We start from the raw sequence: 16769 nt of genomic DNA on the forward strand, positions 1-16769 counted from the left end.
GGGCAGTCCTTGTTGGTGTGTGACACTGAACTGCAAATCTTCTTTTTTCTTTTTTAATTTTAATTTTTGTAACAAAGCTTTCCAAAAGCATCAAATCTTCTTTTTACTGAGAGCACAGCAATTTCTCTGAGCTGTGTCCTCTGTCAGTAAAAAAGCGTCTTCACACTGCCGATCATCCTTGGTCACCAGCATCCTAAAATAAGAAGATAATTTATTTTTAAACAATTAACACGGAAATAAAATAAACCACATGATTTATGCAGACAGTTTTTGTTTTGCACCTCTAATTGTCAGCTTGTGCGAGAGCAACTACAGCCTATTCAACAGTAACATACACACTAACAATGTACATTAAGAAACAAGAATTTTAATGGAATGGCTTAACACAAGATTGAGGAACTTGTCCTGGTTTTGTTCAGATATTAATTTATTCATACATATTTAAAGACAAAGCCTGAAGCTGTGGTGCATTTTCTTAATATGTAAGGAAGCATTTAAACCTGCAAATTCTAAAATGATCATGTGGTTTGGGGAACAATTCTACTGAAGCTGCCAAAAATAACCAAGATTTGCTTGTGGTTTCATATTTGGGGGAATTTTTTGTTGTTTTGTTTCATAAAGAGGACCAATTATGCTTCCGCAAAAAGGTTAGTATATGACCATGGCCTATCTGCTTCCAGAATGAGCTGTTTTAGGGCCTCTTGTTTCTTTAAATCCAAATAAACCAGTTGACCAATCGTGTTGTAGCTTAGGTTGGGTTGCCAGGTGACAGGTTGCTAGGTGACGGACTGGGCTTCTCTGGGCCTGATAGGTGAGGGACAGTGCCTGCTGATTAGTGACATTATCTTCCAAAGAAACACCTCATGTAACTTATTGCTAAAAAACAGCTGGGTGGCTCTGCTAAGAGTTTGGGCTGTTTTAAGAAGCAGTAGAAATCCAAAATAAAGAAAAACAAAATGTGGAAAATCGTTAATCGTCCCCTTTAACAATCTCTCTCTAAAATATTTACACCACTAGAACCTTTTCACGTTTTATTGCAATATAACCACAATAAAATGACAAATTTCAGTATGTTACCAATATTTTTTTGTTTTTAGATCATTGAAAAACAGAGGATAACTTTGAAGTTAATGTTATTAAAACCAATAAGTTGAAGTTTCCCGTAAGTGGAAGAGAAACATTTTGCAGTTTCTTACTCAGCCAGGTGAACCATCAGCTCGTCCATGTAATACCCAGTCTTGGCACTACACTCATGAAACAAAGCCTGGTAATCCTGTGCAAGCCAACAACAACAACAAAGACAAATCTTGTATTTATTTGATATTTTAATATAGTTTATTTAATCTAGGCAGCAACTTTACGTGAATCAGTGCAGAAAGCTCTTTGAATATTCAAATTGCAGCTCACCTCTGCCAGCCTCTCCCCCTCCGGTCTTGTGATTTCTCTGTTGTTATTGTCTGCCAAGTCCAGTTTGTTTCCAAGCAGCATCAGCACAGTCCCATCACACATCTTATCCTGGAGGGAAAACACACCACACTGACTTGATTCGGTTTGTTCAAGTGTGAGAGAAACAAGAGGTCTCCCCACACGAGTTTTTGAGGTTAACAAAATGATCATTATTATGCCACTGAGAATCTAAATGATCATTTTCCTCAATAACCTTTGTGTGTATTCAAATGACTGATTTGCATTTGCCAGAACAGGCCCGGCCTCTCACCCTGACGGAATCCATCCATCCTCTCACCGCACTGAAGGAGGCCCTGTGAGTTACGTCATACATGGCAAGGATGCCGTCTGCCTTTCGGTAATATTGTTCAGTGATGCTGCGATACCTTGAAACATGCAAACATTTAAATTATAGGTCACTTGAGCCACTTATAACTGACTGGTCAAAGATTCTGCAAATTAAAAGCACACATCTGACCTCTCCTGGCCCGCAGTGTCCCACAGCTGCAATGTGATAGTGGTGGAGTTCAGAATTAAAGTCTTCATCTGGAAATCTACACCTAGAAATAACAAAACGTCATCACAACATGCTGCAGTCGGGACAGGAGAGCTGAGTTTATTAAAAGAATACAAAAAGTAAGATTTTTATTTAGAAAAATATGAAAACATTTCCTTCCACACAATTATGCACAACTTTGTACCAATCTGTCTTCACTCAGACAAGCTGTAAGTTTCCACACAAATAAAGTCATTTTCCTCCACATTCTCACTTATTAAATTCCAATAACTTACTTTAAAGTTTTGGACTGTAATGTGACATGTTAAAAAAATTCAGAGTGAAGCACACTTTTATCCTAATCCCTCCTCTCTGATGTCAAGCAGCAGACATGTGACAAAGAGTAAATAGTAGGTGTGTATTTTGTCAGGTAGACATGACAGAGTACCGTTCCATGTGACTGTTTACACAGCAGGGTGTTTGTCCTTTCGAGGACAGACTGATCAAAAGTGTATTAAAGGATGAGGCATTAGTCAAACAGTGTTGCTTAAAAACAAGTTTTTAATATTATTTAAGTAAGATAATCACAGTCTGGAAATATAAGCTTTTGTATTTAGTCACCAAACTCTAGATTTAATAAGGTGCCAAGGAATTAAGTTTGTATCTGGTTATATGGTTGAACATAAACACAGTTGTACCCAAAGCTCTTAAGTCTCAACTGGACCATGCAGGAAAAAAAAAATCTCTGCAGTCCAAGACTGGTGATTAAGACTCAGAGTCTGCAATGAAACATGAAACTTAAGGTTGACTCAGACTGAGTTGGCAGGGGATTATTAAGTTTAGTTGTCATTTGTCATTTATATTTGTTTCTCTGTCCATTTTAAACCTTTGTACTGAAGTAATACTCAGTACAATCTCTGGTATTCTCATAATAGTTATATTGCTGTAGAATGTCCTGAAACCAACTGTAAAGACTGGATGTTAAGGGAAGATATACATTATTACGTTGACATTTATCTTGTTATATCTCAAGAATAGATTTTTGCAAGTAATCAAGAAGGGAGTAAGAACTTTTGGACAATGGCATGATGACTACAGTCTGGAAATATAAGCTTGTTTCCACAGTCTTATGAAAAAGACCAGAATTCGGTTCCAGATTGCATCATAGCACAGCTACAGTCTCAGAGTTTTAACACAATTTAAATGTCATTTCCATTGATAGAACATGAAAAGACCATGATAACCAGTAGTAATAACCAGATAGTGTAGTTCTCCAGAGATTTGAAAATTATGATCAGTATTAAAAAAATGCTCCAGGAAAATGTATTTTATAGCAATTAATTTAGTGTGGCGCTAACAATCTTAGTAAAAACTATACTACCCATCACTCTCGCATATGAATGTTGGCGTGCAATAGAGAATTGCTTACCCACAGTCGAACTCATTTTACTGCAGTAGTTTCCAGTGCAGTAATGCCGGATGAAGGAGGTCTTACCGACCCCCGAGTTACCCAGAAACACCACCTTAAACACTCGTTGTAGACCGACAAGTCTGCTCTAAAAGCAAAGTAAAAGGTACCCAACTTGACACTTTTCTTGGTCTAGTCTCATATTTTTAAGAGGGAATATTTAAGATTCTCCCCACCTGAGTTTGAATCTGTTCAACATTTTCATCTAGGACTTTACATGACGGTAGACAGGTCTTGGATGAATCTGTGACCTCTTTTGTATCAGTCAATTCCAACTCTTCAGAAGAGCTCAGCTGTCTTCAGGATCAACACAAAAGAAAAATAATTGAATCTTGTCCGTCTCATTACTGTAAAAAAAAAAAAAAAAAAAAAGAAATGTAGACTGTCAATCATACAAACCTTCCTACTGGCTTGTCTTGCTGCAAGTAGTTGCCTAATATTGACCCTCTCTTCTGCAGAGACTTGGTGACGTTTGGATTCTAGAAGATTACGTGGACAACATGAGTATTTTCTCTGGATGCTTTTCACATTTAAAAAGACAGAAATGGAGTCAAAAATACTTTATTCTGCAGCAAAATAATTTAACACGTTTTTTTTTCCATACACTTTTTCTTTCATAAATTATAATTTAAGAAAAAAATACAAGACGTAGCTTGTGCTCCAGACATTTCTGTGAGTGAAAATTAAACATGTATGGAATTCACTTGAAGACAAATTTACTGACATGGTGTAACAAACATTAAGCCAGTTTAGTTTACTTGTTGGGTTCAGTAAGGGTAACAAAAACATTTTCTTTTCCTGTTGACACAGGACAGTAAATTGCGACTAAGTACAATCCTTCGCTTCACTGACCACTTCCACAGAAATCTTAGATTATTAAGTCATTAGCAAGAGCTGCCCGTTTGACTAATCATTGTCCAGGGGATGGAGGAAAGCACAGTGCTTTTTTCCAAGACTTAGCTCAGGTTGGATAAACCTGCCGGGTCCAAGGAGGACAAGGGTCTTCACTGAAGAGATAAGGGAATGGCTGCGAAGAAAGGACAGTGTGTCTGTGACTAACCAGCTTAAGTGATTGCTGGGCATCTTTCTCATCTCGCAACCTCCTGTTCATATCCCTAAAGAAAAAAAAAATGAAATTTTTAAATACACAGCTAATGTAGAGAGAAAACATCAAAATGATTACTGAGGGAAATGGATTCCCTACAGTGAAGTCATAATCCCTTCTATCAGTTTAATGCCTCCTCCACCAAAGCAGCAAGCAAAAGAACAGTTCTTTGGGGATTCATGTTTCTATTAGCCTCAAAACCTGATTTTGTTCTATGCCGTCTTGGATTGGCTGTAAAATTATTAATTTTTTCATAAGTGCTCATTTAAATCCAGCCTGACACCAAACAGTCCATGCGGCTAATTGTTATTTAGCTGGTAGAATCTCACATTGCTGTCATTTAATACAACTAACTGTAGAGAACAGAAACATTAATAATGTTTATATCAAACAGAGAACATCATTTGATTTTTACATCGTCACAAGTCAAAATGAAACATGATAGAGACAACATCAACACTTTTTAATCAACACACTGTATGACAATCTTTATCCAACCAGATAAAAAAACAAAAACATAAACAAAAACCCACACATTGAGATCTAGAATCTCTTTTTTCCAAACAGGACCTTGCAAGACAGCAGCACCGATTATAAGTATCAACATTTACATTCAACCAGATTTGTTTGGTTTTAAATGGCATCACAGCATAAAATAATAAAAACATCTAATGGAAACCATGTCCATCAAACCAATGGCGGTTAAAACTCTCTTCTTCACATATAGCTTCCATCTTTGGATCGTGTTGGGATAACAGATTGGTTAAGCTTACCTTAATATCTCAAGTTGCCTCATCAGACTTTCCTTTTCCTTTTTGATGTTTCTTGATACCCTCATTACATTCCTACAGAGGTGCATAAGAAAACAGTGCTAATGAATAACCAACCCTGCCAGATATTAACTGATGAAGTTATCTCTTCGTTAAATGATCATCATGAAAACTTTAGTCACATGACTGAGCCAATGAACCTAAATCACTTTCATCAGACTTGACGTGTTTTGGTGCTGACCTCTGTCGGGCCACCTGTTCCTGAGCGGCGTTGGCCTGCAGCAGGCTGAGCTGACGCAGTGCGGACTGCAGCCTCTCTCTGCTGCTCTCCACCTGCTCCTGCAACTGGCTGTTGAGGCGCCGCAGCTGCCGGTTCTGCTCCCTGATGTTGGTTTGCTCACAATTCAGTGTTCGGATTCTGGTCTCAAGCTGAAAGCGAAGCCAGAGCCCCGTGAACACAAACAGCTTACAGAGAGATGTGTTTACCACCGCTGGGATGCCCCCACCTCTTTCTGCTTGTTTATTGTGTTCTCCAACTCCTGCTCCCGTGTCTTCAGCTCCTCCTCCAGCTGTTGGCCTCTCTGCTTCTCCTTTAAGCTGTCCTTCATTTTAAAATGGAGCAAAAAATAAATTAAAACAATTTTGCTTTTTTTTGCTGAATGGTACATTGGTTGAATTACTCAATTTAATTTATTTCTACATCTAGAAGTAGATGCATAGAAAGATTTAAAATAAAACTAGCTTTTAGCATAAGCTACACAAAACTGGAGAAAAACTTAAGTATATTTATGAAGCAAGGATTAAAAAAAAGTGAATTTTCAAATATTTCTATTTCCCTGGGAAATAAATATGAAGAGAAAAAGTTCAGGTTTTCATTGTAAAGGATGGTACTGAAGGTAAAAAGGCTTTTGATTTTGCAGCATTGAATCAGTTTTGGAACAAACTTCAGTTGAAGGAATTTGTGTCATTTTATTCTTTCAGGAACATTTAAAAACCTTGCGTAGATGCAGGCAGTGTGTCATTGACTTTAAGGTGATTTAGGACCTAGGTTTTTAATTTTCAACAATTATATTGTTATTGAGTAAAAGTGTGTGGATCTGTAACTGACTGCTTGTAATTATGCTCTGTCTCTTGCCAGAACATTCTTGTAAAACTAAAAAACAAATATATATTTTTTTCATCCTGGTTAAATAAAGGTTGATGGAGGAGATCTCCTAAATTCACTATGTGAGAAGTGCAGCAAATAAGCTCCAGTGGAGATGTGGGGGGATTACTAAATCTCCATAACAACCAGACTTTTGAACACATCTTTGCCAAGAATGCCAGAACTTGAAAGCATTGTATACCTGTACCTGAGCGGCCCATTTCTCTTTTTCCTCCCTGATCTGGCTTTCCATTTCTTCATATATGGATCGGACCATCTTGTCATGTTCGCTCTCCCTTCTGAAGCAGAACGGGTTTAAAAGATTAACTCTTTTTCAAATGGTTTTCATATAAACTGCAGAGCATTTAAGCAGCAGAAGGAAGGAGCGACCTGAGAAGAGCTTGTTCCAGAGTGTCTCTCTCTCTGATGGCGTCCTGCAGGTTGGACACGGCGTGGACTAACAGAGACTCCAGGGCACTGAGCAGCTCTGGGCTGTCTCTCTGGAGCTCACACCACAGGGTGAAAAGCTCCTGCTTGCTGTTAAAAAAAACCACAAAACCATACGCTTAAATTCAGTATATGAAATCTTATAAATAGATATCCCTGTGGTTCACCTGCAACCTAATGTTAGCAAATACACAAGATTTTTTTAAACAGATTGTAAAAGAGTTGTGTAATCTACAGACAGGAGGCAGAAAAGCCCAACAGAAATAAACTATTTTAGTACCTTTGTTGATTTTTACAATATATTGAAAATCTCTATTTTTTCCTGATAGTTTGAAGATTTAGGACCACAGATAAATGACACAGATCATGATTCACATCATTTTCATACTCATTAGCATTCTATGACATCTGGTGCTCAAAGCACAGAGGCCATGCCATCCAGCTAAACACCACACCCTCCTCAGAGACAATATGCTACCGTTTTTCCCCACTAACATTCTGTAAGTAATACATCTTACTCTTTGAACATCTTGTCAGCTCCCAGCTCCATTAGTATGTTGACAAATCTGGCTGCGGTTGGGTCCTGGGACCAGTCTACATCGTCCCTCTCTGCCTCCGATCCATCTGGGCTCAGCTCAGCCGTTTCATCCACACCCATCAGCTCACCTGAGCCAAGGAGCCAATAATATGCTCAGCCTCGACTTCAAGGTAAGTCATAGGAGAGCAACACAAAGCATTCCATGAATTTCAAGTGGAAGGAAAATGATGAATGTTTAACAAAGAAAAATCTTAAAATGTGGAATACATTTGTACCAGTTCACTGATGCCGTTGAAATCCAGGGCAAAGAGTTCACCTGTGTGTCAACAACAACAAAAAAAGGTCCAGATTTTCTGTCAAGTCCTAAGAGGTTTGTTGGTGAACACAAAGGATCATGAAGACCAGGAAATAAAGCAGCCAGGTCAGGGAAAGAATTGTGAAGAAGTTGAATCAACATCAGAAAAATCAAAAGAGTAGGGCAGCACTATAAACCCACCAAGAAATGAGCTTTAACCTAAACTGGGAGGCTAGCCAAAGAGAACATTGGAGAACCAGTCAGAAGCCACTTTCTAATTCTGGAAGAGCCTGCAGATATCCACAAACCTGGTCTTTTTGGAAAAGTGGAAAGAAGGAATACATTACTTAGTTCTAGCATTTTCTTCCAAACGTATGAAACAAGGCGGTCTGGTTTGATGAGACCAAAATGTAACTTTCTGGCCTTTTTGCAAAATGAAATATTTAGCAGAAAACTAACACTGCATATCACCATCTCCATTGTGAAACATGGAGGATGCATCATCATGCTGTGGGGATGCTGGGAAGTATGGCTGTTTAAACACCCAAAAATAGGACAGAGTTAGTCCAAATCTAAATTTAATTTAAGAGTCCGTAGCATTACCTGAAAATGTCTCAGTCTGACTGAGCTCGAGCCATTTTGCAAAAAGATAAACATTTTAAATCAATAAAGTCTTCACAGCTGGTAGAGACAAAACGAAAAAGAACTGCTGAGAAAGGTGGTTCTACAAATACTGACCCAGAAGGGCTGAATACAAATGCAGACACTTTCCATATTTTTATTTGTAAAAGAAAATAAAGTTACTTATCATTTTCCTTCCACTTCATAATTATGTACTACTTTGTGTTAGTCTTTGACATCAAGTACCAAATGTGATTTATTATGACAAAAATGTGAAGAAAAAAAAAATACAAGGGGTATGGATATTTTTCAAGGCAATGTGTCTCACAAACAGCTTTGCTTCGTTTCACAGCCCCACTCACCAAGTCCTGTTTTGAACTCAACAGGAGTGAGAAATCCATTGTTCTCTCGGTCCAAACTTTCAAACACAGTCTCCAGTTGTTCTGGGGAGAGCGGCAACTCGCCTTCTAACCTCTGACCACAGAACCAAAAGCATAAAAATCAACACTTTAAAAATTAATGTCCTTAAAGCTGCTGCTCTACTAAACCAGCCATTGTACCTGCATGTCCCGTTTTGTGATGAACCCTTTCCCCTCTTTGTCACACAGGACAAAGAGCTCTTTGGCTTTGCCCATGGTCTCTGCCTGTGGGCTCAGCGGCGTCGGCTCTCTGGCATGTGGTGAGGCCAGCGGGCTACGTCTTTGACTCAGCCTGGGGCTGCCAGACGGTAGGCTCCTCAATCTGGGGCTTAGTGGGACCGCCTCACCCCTGCCTTGGCCCACCAGCACTTCACCATCATTCAGCCACATAGACATTCCTATAGGGAGACAAAAAAGAGGAAGAAATGATTCAGTCATTATGTTCTGTCTATCTCTAGTCTACAAAACAGGACTTTAACTCTCCTGATGAACTGGAACCAATGTCTTGCTTGCATGATTGTAGAAAATGCCGTTTTAAATTAGCAAGAAAGTGTCCGTGAGACTACTCCCTTGTTAAACACGGTGCAGAGTAAACTGTGACTAAGCACATGACACGAAGGCTGTCAGTCCGAGCTACATCACATTCCATAACAGTTTCAGATATCTTGTATCATGCCACAATAACTGAAGGAATTATTCCTTCATATTTATTGCCAAATTATCAATACAAGGTGTGTCAAGATCATATACAGATTTGCAGAGCACAGCAAGTTGTTCTCCCTAAAAGGAGAGTAGGACATGTGTGATTAAAAACAGGATGGTGTCATATGAGAAGAATTATGTGTTCTTGAAGGGGAGAGCAGCTAGAACGAGAGAAAGCGATGCAAATTTAACATTTGCAGTTGTTTGCATTGTCAAAGCTACCACAATTACAAGCAGATTTAACTCCAAAGAGCTACGGGTAAACAGCATTAGTAGCTACATCAACATTTGGAATTTTCTATTGAATACAAGGATCTATAATTTTTTTTACAGTAAGAGTGAATTCACATAAGTCACATTTTTCATTATAATCCAACAAAAGCAATTTTGGTCTTAAATATGTTGGGGTGATTAACATCCTCAAGCTTAGTATAACATGCCTTGACCTTTCTACTGTATCTTTCTGCTCCGCTATCTGTTAAAACATAAAACAAAACGCTGATAATAGTTGTAAATTATCTAGCTGGTGGTCTGGGAAGTTTTCAAAACTAAAGGATATAGTACACCAGATAAGAGACTTGTGCAAACATTGTGTTTTAGAGATTTAGTGTGTCAGTCGAACTCTAAACAAGCCAGAAGCCACACCAAAGTTAATAAACTGCAATAGACTCTATTCATTTTACATTAATTTTAAAGAGGTGGCAGAAGATGTTCCGCTTAAGTGGTTCAACTTCAAACATATGTTCCCAAAAATACCAGAGCACTTGAGATAAAATAACAGGTTTAGCAAACAAAACGGTTACAAAGTGCATATCTGCGTTTGAAATTGCACATATAATTTTGTTAAACGCATTTAGGACACGTGTAATGCTCTTAAGTGAATGCGAAACTTGAAACTTAAGGCAGCATTTCAAGCAGAGGAAACAAAACCCACCAAAATAGACCATTAAAAATTAATTAAAGCAGAAGCCCCCCACGGAGACAACAATTTACAGTGAACTAGTGAAGTAAAAAGAGGGTCAGAGTTAATTTAAGGGACAAATGTTGCATAATAAGCTAACCGAAGTTGGAAAAAGTTTGATTACTTACCTGCCGCAGCCGCGTTACTACGCAGTCCACTACCTTTGATCACTTAAGTCACTCACTCAAGTTCCTGTCTTAGACACTAGAGGGCGACTGCACGTTTCATATATTTACCGTAATGTTTACAGTAGCCAGGAAAATTGAATTTTTGGCTCTTGCTACATTACATTAAGCATGGCATTGGCTCACTGTTTGTAAAATAATATATTTAAAACAAATATTTGTTCATATGGCACTGGGTAGTCTTGGCACTTAATACATTTCAGAGTTGCTGGTCAGAAATGAAGCACGTTGACTTTTCAAGTCATCAGAGACCACACTGCGATGAATTTCATAAAAGTAAGGGATGTACAGAAAAAAATGGTTCCTTGAAAAACATCTCTGTAAGCAATACTACTACTAATAATAATAATAATAATAATAATAATAATAATAATAATAACAACAACAACAACAATGCTTTGCTCAAATTAAACTCTCGCTCTTTTGATGTAATTATTTTTTATGTGTTTACATGAATTAACTTCTGTTGTTTTATTTTTTTCTTTAAAGCAGTTTCACTTCACTTACTATGTTATGTTGTGCTACACAAATGAACTTGCCCTCGCTTTGCTGCCATTACGGTAAAAATGAAGCGTTACCATGGAATTACGGAAATACATGCGATACTGCTGAAAAAGGCTGGGGGATGCGCTAAGCGATCATCGTTTTGGGGGGAAAAAGTAGAAAGAGGTGAAATGAAGAGCTACTTTTACTTCAGGTGAGTAGATAATGACCATTTTCTTAAACTCTGCTTGTATAACAGTCGCTGCTGTTGTAAAGGTGTGTAGATTTTGTAGAAATCCCACAGTTATCGTCTCCGAGATTATCCGCTACCAAAACAAAACAGCGCCAGACAGTCGTCATCAGGGGAATAAAAGCAGATGGAAGAACAACAACAAAACAAGAGATTGTCGTCGTGCCTGCGTAAATTTAGTTCGCTCAGAGCCATAATCCCAGCAGCGACCTTTACACATGCCTGCCTGTGTAACAGCATGATGACCTTACATGGATGGGTTTACTTCTAATTTAGCTGTCTGAGGCAGAGGAGCTCTTACATCAACTCCTCGTATCGGTGGAGATTTCCCAGGATGTTATGTTCTGCTGGAAGTTTTCCTTTACTCTGCAACGTTTCTGTTATTTTACTGCCTATGTTTTTTTCTTTGTAGGTGATGCATTCAAGGGGTTATTCTACATGAAGGATGCCATCATACAGGATAAAGCATGCTCAAGTACCAGAATTTCGCTGACAGTTTGGACAGACTTGTGTCCTCAGATTTCTTTTACCTCTGCCAAAAAATATTTCAGAACATTTGTTCTAAAAAGGCAACCAAATAAATTATGTGAATGGACTATTTTTCCACTTTGTATAACCAAATGGACCGTGTTTTTGTGCTGAAGAATGTACGGGGTTCATGCTAAGCGAATAGATCGACTAGTCAGAAGCGTGAAGGAAACCAGCCAAAGGAAAAGAGGACAGTGAAGATCGGGTCAAAGATGCTTCAGACTGGAAACTACTCACTGGTGCTCCTAATCCAACTGGTCCTGCTGGCCTATGACCTCTTCGTTAATTCCTTTAGTGAACTTCTGAGAGGAGCTCCTGTCATCCAACTTGTGCTTTTCATGTAAGTCACAGAATATGATAACTTTTTAGATATCATCTGATTAAAGTTAAATAGTGGTAGATCTGAGAGATAAGGCTTTTTTAACCAATATGATTTCTGAGATATTTTTTTTATTTCTGAGCTGCCAAATCTGATTTTGAATGATTTGCATTTTTAAGAAATTATAACACATAAAGGAAAAAAAAAAAAAAGACTTGTGTCTGGGTCTTTGAGGTTGTAATCAAACAGAAAATGAAGGACTTAATAATCCCAATGTGTACATCAAAGCACAGCCTTTTTTCCTCTCACAATAACAAATTTTGCTTGACAATAAATTGTCCCAGAAGTTATTGTGATAAATGATAATATTGTTGTTTTTAGATTATTTTCACATAATATAATGGTAGTGGCATAATAATGCAAGTTCACCCTCTTTAAGATCAGTAATCTTTAAATTCTAACGAATATTTAATTCTGGAACTTGCAGACATGTTAAGTATCCAAAATAAATAAAAACAACAGAAATGACAAACAAAATGAGTTATGAAGTCTCTGTTAACAAAATTGTCCTTCAAAAAAGGGCTAGCTGAGACCAATGCAGCAGACTGAAGACTTTTGGTGTCCAGTCTTTGGTAGAAAGAGGGAGAGAAAAAAAGATAAATCATGCAAATGGAAATTACCAAGCTTGCTTTAATGCAATTAATTGATTTATTGCTTATTGTGACAAGCCTATTTGTCCCTAATTTTTACCAGATTTTTTTTCCAAAAGCAACATTTCCTGAATAGTTTTTCAGGATTTATCAGTAGTCAATCAAGGGAAAATAGAAAAAGTCTTAAATGTCACCAATTGATTACTGCATCTGTTGTAATAAATATATTGGAAACCATACAGTTGGTTTTCATTTAATTATATTAACTGTTGCACAGTTAATACAATTAATTGTATAATTAACTGTGCAGTTAATACTGTATTTCAGTTAATACAATTAGCTTAAAATTCAAACAATTGAAAGTGACGAGTGTCACTTTCATTAGAAAGTAATACAGATTTAGCTCTACACACACGAAAAATAGTGTCTGATGTGAGAAAAAAAAAAAATCACAGTTCAGTTTTTTACTTGATTCCTGAACTTAAGCATTCCAGAAATTATACCTCCGTCATATATTTTAGTTTTTCTCTTGGCATTAATTTATTACTGGCTTCTAAATTCCATGTGTTTAAGGAGACGGTTGATTGAAAGTTTTGTCTTAACTGAAGATGTTTCAGGAGTTTCTTCAGGAACTGAAGCAGCCTTTTAGATGAGAAATCCAGTTTCTTAGATTTAGTTCATCGTCTTTGCACAAAGACACAACAGTGAATGTGGCAACGAAATTATGTTGTTTGGCTGCCAGAGTACACAAGAAAATTACTGAAAAACTATAAGTAAACTATAAATATGTACAGATATATAAAAGTCATGTTGCGTATGATTGATAATCTGCAACAGATTTGCCGGTGGGTAAGTTCTCCTGGTGCCAACTAATGTGGTGTTTCTCAATTTAAGATAGAAATCTGATTTGATATTATTTAATTCCACCGTTGTTTAGGTCTACCAGTGTTTTAAAAATAGTATGTACCAAAATTAGAGTAAGAACATCGAGTAATGCTGACCTGCCCCTCCTCCACCTGGTGACCAAAGGAGCACCATCCAGCATTCTTAAGACTGAAGGCTCTACCCAAGCATAAAGCTTATTGTTGTGTTACTATATAAAGAGCAGGACAGCAAAGCAGTAGATTATTTTGTTCAAGATGCCAGTCAGAATCAGTGACTGGAAAAAAAAAACCCACCTCATGTTCTTGTCACCAGACCAAAAACGGCACCCAAAATAAACCAACAAAAACTGTGTTTGCAGCATCCAGGACATCGCCATCTTGTTCAACGTCATCATCATCCTCCTGATGATGTTCAACACCTACGTCTTCCAGGTCGGCCTTGTGTCTGTGCTGCTGGGCAGATTCAGGGCTCTGCTCCTTTTCTCCGCTCTCTACCTGACCCTCAGCATCTGCTTCCACTGCTGGGTGTTGGTATGCTCCGGCCTTCACAGACAGTTTGTGTGCAAACAGAAACTCAGAAATTAAGACATTTCTGACTTTACTTCTACACTCTTTCAGTGTTCAGTGCCGTGAAAAAGTATTTCACCTCTTTACAGATTTTTTTTTCCAGACAATTTAAAATTTTCAATACCAAGTACAGTTTTAAAATGATTTCATTTATTGAGAAATCAACTCAACCATTAATTAACCACATTTTCCAGGAAAGCCACATCTGTGCCTGGTTACTGGTCCAACCAATCAAGAAATCACTTGAACAAAAACTTGTTTGACAGCATGAAGTAGGATGTGGCTCAGGAGGTAGGGGTTCATGTTGTAATTGGTGGGCTGCCAGTTTGAACCCCTGTTCCGTCTGTCTCAGTCACTTTCCTGTTGTATCTTTGGTCAGAGGTGGTACCTATTGAGTGGCAGCCTCTATTCTGTCAGACTGCCCCAGTGGCTACAATATAGCTTACCACCATTAGTGCCACTAAACAAGCCAGTTACTGATTGCAAAGTGCTGTGGAGTCCTCTGACTTTATAAAATGATATACAAGTGCAACCTCTTTACCATTACCATTAAAAAAAAATTGCGTAAAGCAAAACATCATCCCCCAATAACACAACGCTCCAAGAAAAGAATACAGAAACTCTAAAGCTGTAAACCTGATGTTTGCCAGACAAAATCTATGTTTATTAATCAAAAACAAAAATGTAATCTTTATATTTAGTAAAATGTTCTCTACAGCTATTTAAAACACTCATGGATGGGTCAGCCAATTATAAGACCTATGACATAATTCCTTTTTCATATAATGATTAAGTTGGTTTGGATTGCTTTTTCCCCTCATTCAGTGAAATCATCATTGAAACATAATCTTGAGAGATCTGTAATGGGGCAAATACATTTTCACATCCCTGTGTAATTGCTTTGCATTGTGAGCGTTTTACCTTTTCGCTCCTAGAACCTAAGATGGCTCGACTCGAACCGTTTTGTGTGGACAGATGGTCTTCTGGCTCTCTTTGTTTTCCAGAGAACAGGTAATTAATTCAAAGATAAAACAGACGCAAACGGAGTTACTGCTGGTTTTCCTTACAGCTTGTGTCTGTTAACAGCGGCTGTGTTGTACTACTACTTATACAAGCGCACAGCGGAGCACATGGGGGACCCGAGGCTGTATGAGGACTCTATGTGGCTGCGTGATCAATTTGCCAGAGCTCGTCAGTGACAACGGGACAGTGTCGAGAGAAACAATAAAGGCTCCTTGTGGAAACTGCCAAGACTGGGCATGCTCACCAGTGACTGATATCTGAATGATTTCCTTAGATTTTATGCTTGTAATGTGTTGAACTCAAAGAGAATTGCCATTGAGCAGAGATTGAACTCACGCTCTGTTAGTGAATGACTCAGAGTATCACAGTTTGTTTTTATCTGGCTCCTCAAAGTGAGGCAGACAGGCAGTTAAATGGTTTACACTGGCAGGCAAACCAAGGATGGTACATGTAGTATAGTATTAATCAGGATTGAGCCTGTTAATCTTTGTGGCCTTTTTAAAAACAATCTACTACACACTTACTGCAAACGAAAGAAAGATAAAAGTTTGGCCTGCCTTCATTTAATTTTATGTTTTGTACCCATTGACTCTAAGATGTAGTCCTTGTCCATTTGGTAGAATTTTATTATTTCCCTCAAAGAAAGCAATCAGATGTTTTTGTTTGCCTTAATAAAATGTTAGCCTGTGCTGTTTACATTGTAAAAGTGAGTTAAACAAGCCAATTTCTATGTGAACTTTGTTGGGTTTTTAGTTGGAATCTTTGTATGTGTTCAATGTTTTTTTTTTATTAAATAATCCTCATCTAATTACGGTGTAATCCTTCATTACATTAGTAGGCTAGTCAGTATTATCCAGGAGACAAGGTGAAGCAGGGTGCCCTATTTTTAACCCAAAGATTAATCAGGGATTGAGGCTTTAAGGTGCCACTAGTAAAACACACTACAAATAGCCTTCAGTGTGTCAAAATAACTTACTATTCTCAACCTGGTAAAAGCTGCGAGGTTGTTTGAGACAGGTAGTATCATTTGAACTACCCGTTTTGCAAACGTAGCTGTCCCACTATGTCCTGTTTTTATTGCAAATTTAATTTTTTTAATGTGATTGCCCAAAACAAAATGGAGCTTAATTGTGAAAAGGATAAAAAAAAATTATACATGGTTTTTATTATTTTTCTACTAATAAAAATATGAAGATTGGCATGCATTTACATTCAGTAGTCACGATTTAATACTGAATAGAGCCTTCCACTGCAGTAAGGATTCTTGTCTTTCGAGGAATATCAGAATGATATTTGTATATCTAAAGACTGAAATTTTTGCCCCTTCTTTGCAAAGTAGCTGAAACTTAAGTGAGATTAAAGCCTCCATGATGGCACAATTGTTAGCACTGTCGCCTCGCAGCAAGAATGTCTTGAGTTGGAATTCCTGCCAGGGCTTTTCTGCGTGGCTTGTATCTTCTAGAAATAC

General features: G+C 37.8%; 2 protein-coding genes across 6 annotated transcripts; one reads left to right on the forward strand and one right to left on the reverse strand.

Moving 5' to 3' along the window:
• Window positions 1–56: 56 nt before the first annotated feature.
• On the reverse strand, window positions 57–10663 carry cracr2b (calcium release activated channel regulator 2B). Of its 2 annotated transcripts, none has more exons than XM_015046225.1 (18): window positions 10541–10663; window positions 8891–9147; window positions 8693–8804; window positions 7395–7542; window positions 6820–6966; window positions 6632–6728; window positions 5792–5887; window positions 5527–5714; window positions 5289–5360; window positions 4471–4525; window positions 3810–3889; window positions 3587–3707; window positions 3372–3498; window positions 1925–2006; window positions 1718–1832; window positions 1408–1515; window positions 1197–1273; window positions 57–193 (listed from the first exon to the last, which is right to left on the reverse strand). In XM_015046225.1, exons 2-18 carry the CDS (start codon window positions 9143–9145, stop codon window positions 91–93), a joined length of 1983 nt encoding a protein of 660 aa, XP_014901711.1. In that variant the 5' UTR covers window positions 9146–9147; window positions 10541–10663; the 3' UTR covers window positions 57–90. The 2 variants fall into 2 exon arrangements, with proteins under 2 accessions (XP_014901711.1, XP_014901712.1); XM_015046226.1 differs by having other exon boundaries at window positions 6638–6728; window positions 10541–10659.
• A 510-nt stretch (window positions 10664–11173) lies between these two features.
• On the forward strand, window positions 11174–16109 carry tmem138 (transmembrane protein 138). 4 transcript variants are annotated; one of them, XM_015046238.1, is made up of 6 exons: window positions 11174–11294; window positions 11743–11805; window positions 11975–12198; window positions 14071–14242; window positions 15214–15289; window positions 15365–16109. In XM_015046238.1, exons 3-6 carry the CDS (start codon window positions 12071–12073, stop codon window positions 15475–15477), a joined length of 489 nt encoding a protein of 162 aa, XP_014901724.1. In that variant the 5' UTR covers window positions 11174–11294; window positions 11743–11805; window positions 11975–12070; the 3' UTR covers window positions 15478–16109. The 4 variants fall into 4 exon arrangements, with proteins under 4 accessions (XP_014901724.1, XP_014901721.1, XP_014901725.1 ...); XM_015046235.1 differs by having other exon boundaries at window positions 11175–11294; window positions 11743–12198; XM_015046239.1 differs by lacking the exon at window positions 11174–11294 and having other exon boundaries at window positions 11337–11805.
• The last annotated feature ends 660 nt before the right edge of the window (window positions 16110–16769 follow it).

Source organism: Poecilia latipinna, unplaced genomic scaffold (assembly GCF_001443285.1).
Source record: "Poecilia latipinna isolate Pla-1442-1.1 unplaced genomic scaffold, P_latipinna-1.0 Scaffold770, whole genome shotgun sequence".
Taxonomy (NCBI): domain Eukaryota; kingdom Metazoa; phylum Chordata; class Actinopteri; order Cyprinodontiformes; family Poeciliidae; genus Poecilia; species Poecilia latipinna.